Here is a 14,923-nt window from a genome sequence, read left to right on the forward strand (position 1 = left end):
TACTTACAAGAAGATTTTTCCTTTTAGAAACAGCCCATTTTCTCACGTCATTTTCACTATTTTTCATGTCAAAGTCATCGGCTTAAGTTTAGGCTTCATGTTTTGGCAGCTTCTGTCCTTTTGTTCTTGTTTCTAGGTCATGGGCCTTTATCTACTAATGGGCTGGGCCATATGTTTATTTTATTTCCGACATATTTGCTAAGTGAAAATTCAGTAAATTTGGAGAATTCTTGGAAAAAAAAAATATTGAGAATATATTTTATAATGGTTCTTGTAAACCTGTACGGGTACAAGAAGAAGTTCATGTAAAATATCTCGAAATGTGTCTGTATTGGAGTTTACGGTGGGAATTTTTTAATTTTTTTTCCCCATTAATGATTGGATTAGGGCTGAGCATTGACAAATGTCGGAGTTGAAGTGCCCTACATTCAACTCCAACTCTGATTTGTATAACTTTCGATTCGACTCTAACTTGTCGAAGCAGAGTCAGATTTAGATTTTTTTATTGAAGTTTTTTTTCTTAGCCCATTTAAAATTTTAATTTGACAATTTTGAGCACTAATCAAATTGGACTTCTAGATTTTAGTTTTTTTAAACAAATATATTTTTTTTAATTTTACTTTTGTCAAAACATAACCAAAATTAAAAAAATAAATCATTGTACAAATTAATGTTATCATCCATTACTATTATATGTTATTATATATTAATGTTTCTACATTAGTATTATATGTTATTATACATTACTAGTACATGTTATTATACTTTAGTTATTATACATCAGTGTTACATGTTTTTATATATTAGTGTTTATGCACTAGTTGTTATATACATTAGTGTTACATAGTAGTTATAGTTAATAGTATTGTGTTTACATATACTTAACTATTATTAGTCAATTTAGTCTATTTATATTATAGTATAATTATATTATTTTATATTAATTTGCTCGTACTAGTATATTATTGAATTTAACTAACTATATAAGTTATAGTTATATAATATATATGATTAATATAAAAAAATACATATATTTTTATAAAATATGTATAATATTGGAGCTGGAATCCGACAATCGAAGTTGATTCGATACATTGCTACCTCCAACTCCAACTCAAGAATAGAAATGGAATGGATACAGAGTTGGATTTTTGAATTTTTGCCCAACCTTAGATTTGATTGAAGTTGAAAAACTTTAGGAAAGTTTTTGAAAAAGCCCTTTTGGATTTTGGACCATCAAAGTCTGATAACAAAACATCTCTGAAATGATTCTTTTGCTCTGAGCCGTACAGTCCACAAAGATTTCCAACTCATTCCTTGGAGTTGGTTGCCCTGTAACCTGTTAAGGATCCGCCGTACAACGTAAATTGAACTTTTCATATCATTTTCTAACAAGCCAAGTGTGGATACAAAGGCGGTTTACCTCGTCCAAAGAATAAAAAATGGAAAATGGCAGTATATATATATACATACGTGTATATATATATATATATATGGTGCAACCAAAGAGCAAATCTATCTCAAAGTGAAATCTATCTTAGCTTCCTAAGTGGCAGTGCTTTTGAAAAGAGCTTTTCTAACTCATTTGTCTCCATCTTCAGCTCGCTCAATAAATCCATCTCTTCTTTGCTTAGCTCTCTTAAGAAATTCTTCTCGTCTTCCTGAAGCACTTTAAATCCTTCTGTCAACCTCTCAAACAATGTCTTTTCAGTCTCTCCAACCTTCTCAACCTCCCCTTCTAACTCTTCAACTTCCTTTAAAATGGTCTTCTCCCCTTCCTCTACTGTCTTCTCGAGCCTCTCTATAATTGTCGGCTCAGGACCACAAGTGTTATCTGTCCTTATGAACTTGTTAAAGTCGCGCCCTACGCTTTTAGCTGCTCTTTCTAGCTCAGGAACAATGCTTTCAGGCAAAACCCTGTTTCTCGTGTAAACAACAGCACCACCATAGCCATCCCACGCATCATTTTTACCTCTGTAGTACACAAATGCGTAGTCATCTTGTTTATTCTCTATTTTGGATGATAGAATATACCTGTACAAGACATTTACGTATGCTTGTTGATAGTGTAAAAAATAGAGAAAACATGAGCATAAAGGCCTTGGAAACTCTACATAAGAAAAAAAAATTAACTGTAAGGTTTACAGATGAATGAAGGGAAAAAAAGATAATAAATTAGAAATCATTATGAGGTATTTCTGCAAGTACTAAGCTCAAATAGATAACAACAGAATCGAAATACTTCCTTGTACTAATAGATATACATAACTCATTTAAAAATAAATCGTTTGCGTTTGACTGTCTATATCTGCAAGAAAACTGTTGGATAGGGAGAGAGACCAAGTTGGTCGAGTTCTCAGTTTGTTTAGTATCTACTTGGTTCACCATTCATGTGAAATGAATAATGAAATATTGATGCATGATGGTCAAAGGTCACCACAGGTCATAACACCAGGAACCTTTCTGCATGAAACTGTTCAACTTATGGTTCAATAGTCAAATAGCACCATAATTAACTATACCACTGTGCATATGTATGAAGTCTGATATTCGTTACATAGAGAGGCACGAGGAAGCCATACATATGCTCCTCATCATGAGAAAATCTACTGAAGAATGGGTTTGTTCAGACAGGTGGTTGTCTTGAAAAGGAAAATTCCAAGTTTACCAGCATTTGGGTTTCTTTAAGGCATTGGTTTTGCCAATAGTGAAAGTAATATAAACAAAGTTGCACATTTTTGTACCAGTCAAAGCAACTAACCAAGATTCAATTTCTCCAAAGTTAAGAGCTTCCTAGAACTGACTGGCAGAGCATGGGAAACCAGGTTAGTGGCCAGTCAATGGTTCATGACTAATAAATATGTATCATCTAAGTAGTGCATCTCATCATCTATGCAGACACTACCAACAACAGATGTAGACAAGTGTAACCTGGTGCAAATCACTATCATCTTCCACAAAGACAAGATAGGTGCAGTGAGATGTGATAAAATAAGTAGTTTTTACCTCTCATAGGCTTTCTACTGTTCCCCAAAACAGATAAGTTTCGGCCAATATTGAGTTTTAAAAATAAACTAGCCTATAGACATGAACAATCAGAATGTAATTGTCCATGTTTCAATTGCCAACAATCCAAGGAGCCTCAAAGGTCTAAATTGTCACCGAACACATATGTTTTAGTGCAAACATATATGGAACTACTCTTTTTCAATGTTTCTTTTCCTTGTAAGGTTGCCCAATCCCTAAAATTAAAATTAAAAAAAAAAAAAAAAGGAATCAATGCAAGTAAAAATACATTTAAAAAGAACATAAAAAACAAAGAAAAAAAAAATCAAACGACAAGAATCATTGTTGCACAGTAAAAGGAAAAGTCTTTATTTAATATGTTTTAATCATAAAATGCAATGGGAACATATATTAAGGAGGAATTTAATCCATACTTCATACTCAGTTCAACATGAAGCACAGGCATTTAAAGGTCCTTCTGAAGGCAGATTCTGACTTAAAGACAGTCCTGAGTTACAATCTATGGAAGCACGTAGTAATTGCGAAACGAAGGCTGGTGGGAGTAAGACAATTACAGAAGAAAAGAGAGAGAGAGCTCATTGGCAGTTAACCAATCTGGCATGAGAGACCTGAATGATGTCATGGGGAACCTACTGGGATTATCCCAAAATAGTTATGGTACTCTCCCCAAAGAAATTGAGGCAATCTCGGATATTACCTGTCAATCCTGAGATATTTAGGAAATTTCCATCGGGATATTAGTAGCAGAAGTCAACACCATTTACTTAGAATCCATCAATGTCATTATCTGGCCAACTACAACTTATTCATAGTTCAATTTACAGAGGCTATCTAAAGGGTGAAATGTGCGGAGGATGATTCATTTTACAGGAGGAGAAGAGAGTACCATGTCAACTGAGCAATGGCAGATGGTGGAGCACAAGTCATTAAGGAACAACTTGAGTGGTATATGCTTAGCTCTTTGGAAAGATTGACATGTGGGGCCAAAAATAGGGGGCTTCTTCTACAGCGAAAATCTTGACTCTAACCATCAAGCAATGCGCTGAGAACAGGTCAAGGAGGGGAACTAGCATTCTATACATTTTTTTTTTTTTTATATAAGTAGAACTTGCAATTTTATACATGTGGCATGTTTGTTAAAAGGTTTGAGTTTTGGTTTTGGTTTTGTTTTATTCCTCGGGGTTCAGAATGGGTATAGATTTGGTTTTCACTTTTCCTTCAGTAGTAATGTTGCTTTCTCCTTGACAATGCCAGCCTTTTACAGGATCCACAAGTTTGACTTCTAAGTCAAGCAGGAACAAGGTGTACCAGAGGTTTTCTTTCTGTTAATGTCCTTTTTATAGCGAGCGACGGTAGTTATTTTATTCAACCAGATGTAAGTAAGACAAACTGTCCTCAACAGTGTCTAAGTTGGCGTCAGGGTAAGATCTAGTGACAATATTTTCTTTAGTTTGTTGGATATCTAAAAAGAAATGGTGCTCTGCATATGGCACCTTGGAAATTACTTGTATTTCGTGCCTTGGTTGAATGCAGAAGGCATAGTGGTATGGAAATCAGAATTCCTTCATACAATCATCTGGTAAGGGGAGGGGGCTTTGATTTAGAGATTTGGCTGTTTTTTACCCCTAATGTACTGAGGAAATATGAGTGCTTTGGTTGCATGATAATTTATGACGCAATGTGTGACAACATGGATGACAATTTTCCTTTGGGGGACGGACTACATGTGTAACACCCAGGCCCAAGATCTGGCCGAGGCCCAGGAGGTGAGCCCAATCACCAGAAACAACATCATTTTGAGGTCATAAAACTCTTTCCCTTTTGCCCTTCCAATTTCCCTCTCCCTTGATAGTTTCTTCTTCCCCAAGATTTTCTCCCCCACTTTCTCACCTCCCCGATGCTTTCTCAACAACTCAATTCCTCATTTCAATTTATATTTTTGAATTAATATATCTTTCCACTACACTCAGATTCTCACAACCGTTTTTCTTCCTCACTCCATTCGTGCCTCTCCCTAACTCTCACAAATCTCTTCCCACACCCAAAGTCATGGCAACCACCCAGTAACACGACCACGCCCAACGTCCTCATTTCCCTCAACAAATCCTCCCTCCAACTCTCTCATGCTCTGGCTCTTTCTCTCTCACCCTCTTCAAGCTGCTACAACCTTCTATTCCTCTCTCAAGGTCTATTCACTATCACGGCAGATCACCCTCTGGCCGCAACCTCCTCTCCCCCTCCATGATATACTGCCAGCCAGGTTTACCTATTCCTGCGTATAGCAAGCCGCCGTCCAACACCTTCACGTTGCCAAACTGCATCACACAATGCAGCATAGCCATCACCCATGTCCATCACACCCACAGTTGACCGCTGCCCTCCACGTCCAGGAAGCAACCAGGCAAGCCATCTCAATGGCAACCGTGAGCCACTGCCATGAACGATGAAGCCCAGCCTGAGATGCAGCCTTGTGTCATGTCCCGTAGTGTCACTACACCAGACCACTGCTGCACATAGTGAAGACCTCGGCCAGCCACCAAGAACCACCCAGACGCTGCCCAGCACTGCCCAACACCAACCCACAAACCTCCAAGCAAGACCAATGCACCCCAATGCTCCTCTGTTTTCACCACTCGAAAACAGAGCACATATAGTTCACCATTGAACCACATGAGACCACTGTGAAGCCCCTCTAGCAACCATTACATGTACACCCCGCAACGCCGCATTGCAGCATGTAGCATCTGCCATCAACGGTTGTTTAGCAACCCAGACGAGTGCCACCCCACGTGCACCTCAGAAAACGCCACATGTGGCCAGCCTCTCCATGTTGAACCCTTCTACGCAGAAATTGTAAATCACCACTCAACAGGCTGCCGCTGCACCATGGATCCGGAAACCAATGCGTGAAGCTGAACAAACTGCACAGTTCAGCCTTGTCACCACCACCCCAAGTTGCTACTCTAGCCAGAAATTAAGGTTCCACCGTCGGACGCAGCCCTGTAGACGCCTATCATGCGCCACCGTCGCAGCCACACAATCCATTGCACGTAAGCTTACTCCTCCTCCCTCTCTCTTCTGTGACCTAATTTCACCCTCTCCATGTCTGAAGGGTGTCCACAGCAAAATTACAGAAAAGAATAACATTGCCTTTTTGTGTTGATAATAGGGTTTATTTATTTATGATGATTTTCTATAATAGAATGAAGAGAAAATAGATGCTTAATTGTTGTGATATTTTTAAGGTTTAATCTTATAGTTGATTGGAGAAAATATATGGAAATCAAAGTATTTTGGAGAGTGACGATCTTATACATTAGGGAGATATAGATTTTCAATATCTCGGGTTTTAATTTCAAAGTACGTGTTTAATGAAAAATTTACGCAAGTTACGTGACTATTGTATAGGTGATGACTGATATCCCTTGGCACTGTGGTGAGAAAATTCAGACTTTGCATCCACTAAAGAAAATTTAGGTAAGCGGAGTTAAAAAGTTTAGGAAAGTGGAGTTCCTATGCTAGACTTTGCATTAAAAAGATATGGACTGAGGTTGATTTATGAAAAATATGCATGTTATGCTTTGAAAAGAAAACTCGAAAACCTTAGTTATGTGTTCTGCATTACTCATGAAATCTGTATAAAAGAAAAATTATTTTTGTTATGATTGGTGTAGACATGAGCAATATTTTGGCATACTGTTTCTGAACCACGCAAAAACAGTGAGTATGAAATCTGAAAATTTGCCCATGTGATGTGAAGATGTTCTGAATCCGTTTTTGAATATGTGAAATTATTTGAATCTATTTAGTACTCTGTTTTGAGATAATGTGGCATTTGAAAAACTTTTGAAATGACTTTCTGATGCTGTTTCTCTTCTGCTCTGTTACTGCCCTGCCACAGGTATAATAGTGTTATATGGCTCTGCCATGGGTATGATAGTGGTATACAGCCCTGCCACGGGTATAATAGTGGTACACGACCTGCCATAGGTACAATAGTGGTACACAGCCCTGCCACGGGTAATAATAGAGGTCTCGGTTCTGATAAGATAGTGTCTCGGTTATGCCATGCCAAAGTACTTTTGAATAAGAATATTTCTGAAAGTTTCGCTTTGATATTTTGATAACATGTTTTGATTCTGCATTCTGAAAGTAAATGTTTTGTTCTACATTCTGAACTTTATAAATGCTCATATTTACATACTAGTATATGCTCTCTGCTTACAAAGTTGTTGATAACTCACGCCTTATCACCGTAATATTTTTTAGATGATTTGAATGTTTCAGTTGAGGATCAAGATTAGAGAGCATGGATGAGATTATTTAAGTATAATGGATTAAGCACAAAAGGATGCCGTGGTTATTGGAGAATGTTATTTAGTAATTTTTTCGTGTTATGGTGACGTGGTATGTTGAGAGGTTGACACTTATATTAAGACTTGGTGGTGTCTTAGTTTAATTATATTGAGGTACGTGATTTGAAACAATGAGTTTGATGTTCTATAGAGACTGTGGAGTATATATTATGCAAAAGTGGAAAGTCCTTTATAAAGAAGAAAGCCCTTAGAACTAATATCTCTCTCCTTTTCCAAAACCCAATAAGCATCTTAACTCAAATCATTTCGATAATATTTACAAACTATTTCACTACTATTCATAGATATATTAAGATACTCTAAGTATCCAAACGGAGCCTAAGAGGTCTAACCCTAGGGCCTGAAGCTTTTGTGCAAAAATTGGAACTGTGTGAATTTTAAACTGATCACCATACCACCACCTCTCACTTTCTCTAGAAAACCTTCTCCTTTAACACAACATATTTCAAAGTAAAACAATCCTAGATCCTGGATTCTCCACTATGAAGTGATATGGGAGAGTGATCTAACACAGTTCTGGGACAAAACATGGAGCTGCATCCACTAAGTGTGCTCGAATTAGGAGAAGCTTCAACAACATACTATTATAAGTTACCAAATTGGCTGTGACTTTTGTTTTTATTAATTAAAAAACCTTTAGATTTCAGATCAGTGCAACTACAATATTAAAATAGCCTATTTCAAATTAACCAAATTTCCCCCACCTTACAAACTTTCACAAAAGTTACTCATTACCATTGATAAGGTAACAGAGTCATTTGTATCCAAACTTTTATCATGGTTTAAAAAATTAATATTATGAAAATATTGAATTAAGCAAAACCTTAGAATATTCAAAGAGATGTGTTAAAGGAAGACATTTTATTGTATGAGATATGATTGCCATAATATCAAGTTTCAGCAGAGAATCACATTTCTTTTTTACTATTACCCAGTCTCAATATCCATATATCATTGAATACAAAATCCAGCTAGATTGTTGTGAGCACGTTTCCCATTAACAATTCACCTGTGCAAGCAAACGCTTAATTTTCCCCGTAAATTATTTCAGAACAGTCATTACAATATGTATTTAGTATATGAGTGAATTTTTCTACCAAAGATAAAAGGTTCGATAACAAACAAACAGAAAACGTGTAAGCCAGCATGCCTAAATAAATAAATGAAGAGCAGCATGAATGTGGCTCCCACAAAACGAGAAATTACCAGTCATCTTGATAGTGAAGATACTCATTGTCATGGTTGTAAAGTATCCCAGGCTGGTTGGGATCTTGGAAAAATCTTTGTATAGCGGATCTTGTGAAAAAGCCGCCATCTGGGGTTTGTATTCTCCATGACAAATTGCCAACAAGTTGGTTGGACTCGATGTGGAATTCATGCAGTTGGCAATTAAAAGTATCGAAGGTAGGATTTAAGCCACTGGTAATGAACCACTTCCCGCTGAAATCTGAAATGTTAAAACTCTTAACTAGAACAGCAGGATCAGGGACTGGAAACTCCCCAACATCAGACTTTGTAGGTACACATTTCTTTCGTGACACTGCACATTCATTGAATTCATCAACAACACTGTTTTCAAGCAAGTCCCCACATTTGATCTGCAGTGCAAGAAGAGAATGAAGGAATAAAACAAGCTTTACCTTACTCTAAACTGGTAAGCCCATGAATATATCAAGATAAAGATAGAGAATTCACCTGACATTCTGTCTCATCAGGTCGATTGTTGCAAGTTTGGAGACAAGCAATATTGGCGGCACATAATGGGTTTCCAATGCACTTGGCAAGTTCTACCCTGATGCGGACAAAAGCACCAGTGATCAAATACAGGGTAAAGGGACAAACTAAACTTTTGGACATAGAATGCCACATTTGCTAATAAAGAAAGAAATAAAGAGGGGAAGGGGGGAGGGGCTGGACAGTGTTCAGTGAAATGTAACTTGTTGATATTTACAAAACGACACGACTATAAATTAATTGTAGAACATAGCCGTGTCAATTTAAGAAGATGGACCATTTTCATAGTTCATACTTCAGAAAATTCTTATCCTCATTCCAAGGTAATAATTAATTAAAGGAATAAAAATTGCAACATTGAACCAAAATCAATAAGATGCCAGAGATACCAAAATTTACAAGAAAAAAATGAGTTTAGTACCAGTGGCGACAGTTGTCTAAGAAAGCCATGAACAGATCATGAAGGGCAGATTATGTCCACACAATTTCATGAAAAAAAAAATTATGTAAATAAATCATGAAGTGAATTTTGTTCACATGGTTTCTTGAAAGTAAAAATTAAATATCTTCCATTAGAATAATATGAAGTTTCCCTTGCCCGAGCTATTATGGAACCAAACTGACAATGTGACAACTACATGTAGTACTTTTTTTCCTGTCCTGAGCACTGGAAGTTACAATAACCAACTGTTTGCATTGGCAAAGCATTTAAGATCATGCATTATGTCATGTCTAAAAAGTAGGTAATAGATTTTAAATATTTGACAGAAAATAATCAATAAAAACAGATAGATGTGATTCAAGAACTAGGGGAAGAAAAAAATAAAGTAACAGCCTTTCACAACGCATGTTGCCCAGAAACCTGTTTAAAAAAATGTATTAAAGAAAGAGGGGTGAAGAAGTTCAACTTCTCTTTATTTTTTCCAAAACACATGGAACTCCATTATATTTTAACACATGATATGTCTTTACAATCTTGTACTTACAGTTTTTGTGGGTGAAAAAAAGAAGAAATAAGAAAAGGAAAATACTTGATTATGGGAAAGAAAACTAAAAAACAACATGCACATGGGGGAGAAGATACTACTTAGGGAGTTATGGCGCTGCAAAGTTAGGAATGCTAAAATACCGAAGCTAAGGGTATTGTAGGTTTTACTATTATTTTCACTGTTTCATTAATAGCTTTTGTTTCTCTGTCAGTAATAGATTGAACTAAAATATATATGTTGGATACAACACATTCTCACCAAACTTTATTTTTGACACATCTTATACAGATTTAGGTGAGAAAGTACGGACCTTCTTTGCACTTTATGAAATTAAATTTTAGACTTTCTTAGATAATTCTATAAGTTTACTTATAAAAAAAGAAAAGAAAAAGAAAAGATAATTCTATAAGCAGAAATCAGTTAAGGTCTTGCCCTTATCATTTTGGACAAGTTATTAATATTATGCTTCATTTGGAAAAAATAATTTAAATATGACATATGCATTGAAGGTAGAAGATATGAGCTTGAGAGATTTGACTCAAAAAAAAGTTTTATATGATTCATATAACACCAAAACGAACTGTATTTCAAACATTTCCAGTATATTACAACATCTAATTATGGAAGCGTTAGCATTTAATGAGTTTTATTCCTGTTCATCCAAAGCAGCCAGCCTGTTGGAGTAACTAACCGAGTGTGCTTAGTTATAGTAAATTATTCAATCTCCCCTTCCTTTTTAAGAGCCTTTAATTATAAATATTGCAACAATTGACAGAATTTAAAACTAAATTATTAATAACATGTAACAGCATCTAAACCTTAGGGGTTGGCTCAAGTGGTAAAGACCTTGGTCTTGGGGGTATGCTCCCCCCAAGTCTAAGGTTCAATTCTTGGATACAAACCATTTCTAAGAGCCACATCCCATAGGTAAAAATCTGATGATTTACCTGATATGTGTGATGGGACCGCATTCATCATAAAAAAGAATAATATTTAACAGCTTCTAGTGGCCAATGTTGTTGAAATAAATGAAACAAAACTAGTCCAAGAATTTGAGGCAGTACACAAATTGAGCACTCTCCAATTCAGTTAAACAAAATCAATGATACACAACCATAAGGAACCAATAATAAGACAATGAAGCGTGCAACAAAATAATGTCTGTTATAGGATGCATATATGTAGAATCCACAGATTTGGAAATAAGTATACTTTCTGAACACTGTATAAATAGTAACAAAAGTGCAGAACCCAATTAAAAATGATGGGTGGAATGGCCCAGCATTGTAGGAACTGGCTGGATTTGAACCAAGATATTGCACAGTGCACAGTAGACACTACACCAAATAAATATGAAAATGTAGCATCATTTATATGGCAAAATACTCATGAAGAGTTTCATAGCTGCTGGAAGATAATTCCCATGTATTTAGGAAACATCAAGAAAAGGAAAATATATAAACTAACATTTATGGTTTTTTCCATTTTACTTTTAAAATAAAACCATTTTCCTATCTCAGGATTTTCTTAAAGTGTGTAAAATGAAGAATATTTAGGAAACAAAACTAATAAATTTTTCATCTTAATATCCAAAAACCTTACATACGACATCTACACAAAGTAATATAAATTTAGTTTTTTTCCTATGAATATAGTTTTTTCCTACATACGCTAACAGTATATAACCCTCTATAAAGTCATAGATTCAATCCAATGTATAAAACGAAATTTAAAAATAAAAGCATTTAAGCAATTAAATAGACTGAACTGAAGTGTACAAATATTGAAACATATGGAATATTTGAGTAACTGTTGGAAATAGGGGTGGTTCATGTATTTTTAAAAAATATGCAATGCCAATTGAGGTATATACTCTTTTCTTTTATGAGTAATAAATCGAATTCACATGATAATAATTGAATAAATTTGAAACAGAATACACTCAAGAATCTAGAACAAGAATAGCCTGATTCCCACTGTCAGAATATACAAAGTAAACCCAACCTATGCATGATGAAAAAAGAAGTTAATTACTTGGACTGTATATGTGGGTTCTAGTATCAGGCAGTAGGAGTATTTTGGATTCAGCCGTATATCAGACTAACAATTTGGCTTCTCCTCCAGGCTTATTCGGTCTCTAGATTTGCTTGTTCAGCAACCATATGTAGTCTATATATATATATATATCACCTATTTAGACATTTTCAGGAAGTACAAAACCAATTTCTATTGCTTGATCTGTGAAGCATATATTGTAGGGATGGATCCCTAGGGACCTTCTTTCAGTGGAAACCAGCATCCCAGTCCCCAAACATGTCCAATTTATAGAGATAAACTTCCTCATAAAGCTTTTGAGTGTTGAAAGTAAGCTGGGTATCACATTTACATGTGATTGAAGTCTTGTTAGCTATAATGTTATAATGGATATATATACGGAATAAGACAACATAGACTAGCTTCAGATTTGCACCTCAGAAGTTCATTAACCAATTAGGATGCCGTACCTGCATTCCTTAAGCAAGCAGGCGCAAGTTTTGAGGGCATCCACAGCATCAGCTGATGGAACAACCATAAAAGCGCATGCCAGTAAACCAGCAACGGTCATGATGTGTAACTGCTTCCATTCCTTGAGAGCAACTAGTACCTTCTCAACATGGAAAGCAAATATTGTTTTTGCCTTGCAAAAGGGAAAGAAGGGAAGAAAAGGAAGGAGAGAGAGAGAGAGAGAGAGAGAGAGAGAGAGAGAGAGAGAGAGAGAGAGAGAGGTTGAAATGAAACAAAAAAAAAACGAAAAGAAAGAACATTAGCAATGATCAAGTAAACTTTACATTAACAGAGCACATGCCTTGGGAAGCTACCTCACGTTTACTTGTACTAATACCAGATGATGAAATTTTTTTTGTCGTGCTGGAGAGCAGTGTTGAATATCTTGTCCCAAAATAACAGAAGTTTCTATGAGATCCGACCAATTGGAAGAATTTGGACTTCCTGCTTGTGGAACACATTTTCACCAGAGCCATACCACGTGGATTTACAACTCTTCTCCGGTGAAGCCCTGCATGACTAGCAAGTCCTGATCCGATACATGAATTACCAATACTTTCAACATGGGACAAATAGATAGATTGTGCACCAGTGCCGCACTTCTGTGTCTTGACTTCCAAATTTGACCTGAGTAGATTTTACATAGATCAGCGGGTACGTCTCAACAATATCTGACACAATCTTTGAGATTTCTCCATTAGCAACCCAAAAAGGCATTCCGAACACGCAAAGATTTTTAACATTTTGGCCAAGGAATGAAACATGCAAGTGTTTGAGTTATTGACAAAGACGAGATAATATACGAAAATCTCGACAGTCTTGAAATGTTAGCCGTAAAGAAACAACAATTGAATAACAAACCCAGGCTTTCCCCTGTTTTAGCATTAGCTTCGAAACTTGATATCGCTAGCTATCAATGGCTTTGCTGACGAAGTAAACTTACGCATATCAATTCCAACAGTCCTATATGTGATTAAGTTTTGTGCCCCAAATCGATGAAAATTACAAATGAAATCTAAATAGCAACACAAATTATTGTCTCGGGTGAAACCCACATCTCCAAAATCTTGATCAGACATTGACAGGAAGAAGAAAAAATTTCCAAAGTTAAAAAAAATAAATAAATGCCAGAGACAAATCACTAATAATAACACTCATTAGAGAAAATACAAAGCTAGCCACATTTCGGCGTACAGTGTTTTCAAGCGTGAATCGGGAGAGGGAGGGAGAAAGAATGCCTGCGTGAGTTTAAGTTGAGCATACCAAGAGGCGGAGCCGAAAGGAAGACAGCGAGCAAGTGGATTAATGGCACTTTTCATTGCAGTTAGTGTTTTTCAGATAGCAGAGAATCAGAACATGGAGATGGGGGGAGACAGGTTGGGAGAAAAACAGAAAATAATTAAAAAAAAATAAAGGGTCGGGCGTTGGTGCGAGCATTTGTGGAAGTTTGGAAGCCAAATAATTCGGATAAATATCGTGTGGACTGGGAAATGGAAGCATCCGTTTTAAGTTTGAACTCCATTTGCTCAGTTTGCGTCGTCCGTCTCATACTAGCGGCCTACATGTCTGTAGCATGACTCTGTTCATTTGCATCGATTCCTACGATAACACGTGGATAAAAATTCGGAAATTTGGACCCGATCTCGCCTATGCTCATTTGCGATCAGCTGCCTGTGTTTTTCTGTTAAGACGTTTAGTTGTATAAATTATTTTATCTAATAATTATAATTTTTTTAAATTTTTATATAAAATATAATAAAAATTTTACTATTTATTATTTTCACATATTTTTTTATAATAATAAGCATCTATCTCTATAGAAATAAACAGCAAATTCTTATTCTGTTTCTTTCTTTCCTTCAATTTTTGTGCATGTTGTCCGTGCAAGCGTCCTTAAATTGTGTTTATCATATAAATATTTTAGTTTGTTGGTAGTCCAAACCAGTGACAGTTGTTCTTTCCGTCAGTTCACCCATGTCCCTTTCCAATGCATGATTAACCAATTGTGTCAGTACAGCCTGTGTCCCTAGTTAATGCATGCGTACAGGTAACGTGTATAGGTGATATAAATGTCAGTCATGCTTTCAGGCCGGTTTACATTTTAACATCATCAAACATTAAAAAATGATCACTGATGAGGATTAAAAAAAAAAAAAAAGGCAAACATTAAAAAATGATCACTGATGAGGATTAAAAAAAAAGAGAGGCGAAAATCATAAAAAATATTAAATAAATCAAACAGACTCACTACTA

At 35.9% G+C, this 14,923-nt stretch overlaps 1 protein-coding gene and 1 long non-coding RNA gene across 3 annotated transcripts; one reads left to right on the plus strand and one right to left on the minus strand.

The window, feature by feature from the left end:
• Nucleotides 1-1,356: 1,356 nt before the first annotated feature.
• On the minus strand, nt 1,357-14,219 carry LOC122315654 (violaxanthin de-epoxidase, chloroplastic). Of its 2 annotated transcripts, XM_043131705.1 has the most exons (7): nt 13,934-14,219; nt 13,260-13,297; nt 12,985-13,181; nt 12,631-12,803; nt 9,099-9,195; nt 8,610-9,001; nt 1,357-2,034 (listed from the first exon to the last, which is right to left on the minus strand). In XM_043131705.1, exons 1-7 carry the CDS (start codon nt 13,987-13,989, stop codon nt 1,533-1,535), a joined length of 1,455 nt encoding a protein of 484 aa, XP_042987639.1. In that variant the 5' UTR covers nt 13,990-14,219; the 3' UTR covers nt 1,357-1,532. The 2 variants fall into 2 exon arrangements, with proteins under 2 accessions (XP_042987639.1, XP_042987638.1); XM_043131704.1 differs by having other exon boundaries at nt 12,985-13,297; nt 13,934-14,217.
• LOC122315655 lies at nt 4,681-7,168 on the plus strand. The gene is made up of 2 exons (XR_006244080.1): nt 4,681-6,077; nt 6,436-7,168. It is a non-coding gene; the product is annotated as an uncharacterized LOC122315655 (long non-coding RNA).
• Nucleotides 14,220-14,923: the final 704 nt, after the last annotated feature.

The sequence above is a fragment of the Carya illinoinensis genome, chromosome 7 (genome assembly GCF_018687715.1).
Source record: "Carya illinoinensis cultivar Pawnee chromosome 7, C.illinoinensisPawnee_v1, whole genome shotgun sequence".
In the NCBI taxonomy this organism is placed as follows: domain Eukaryota; kingdom Viridiplantae; phylum Streptophyta; class Magnoliopsida; order Fagales; family Juglandaceae; genus Carya; species Carya illinoinensis.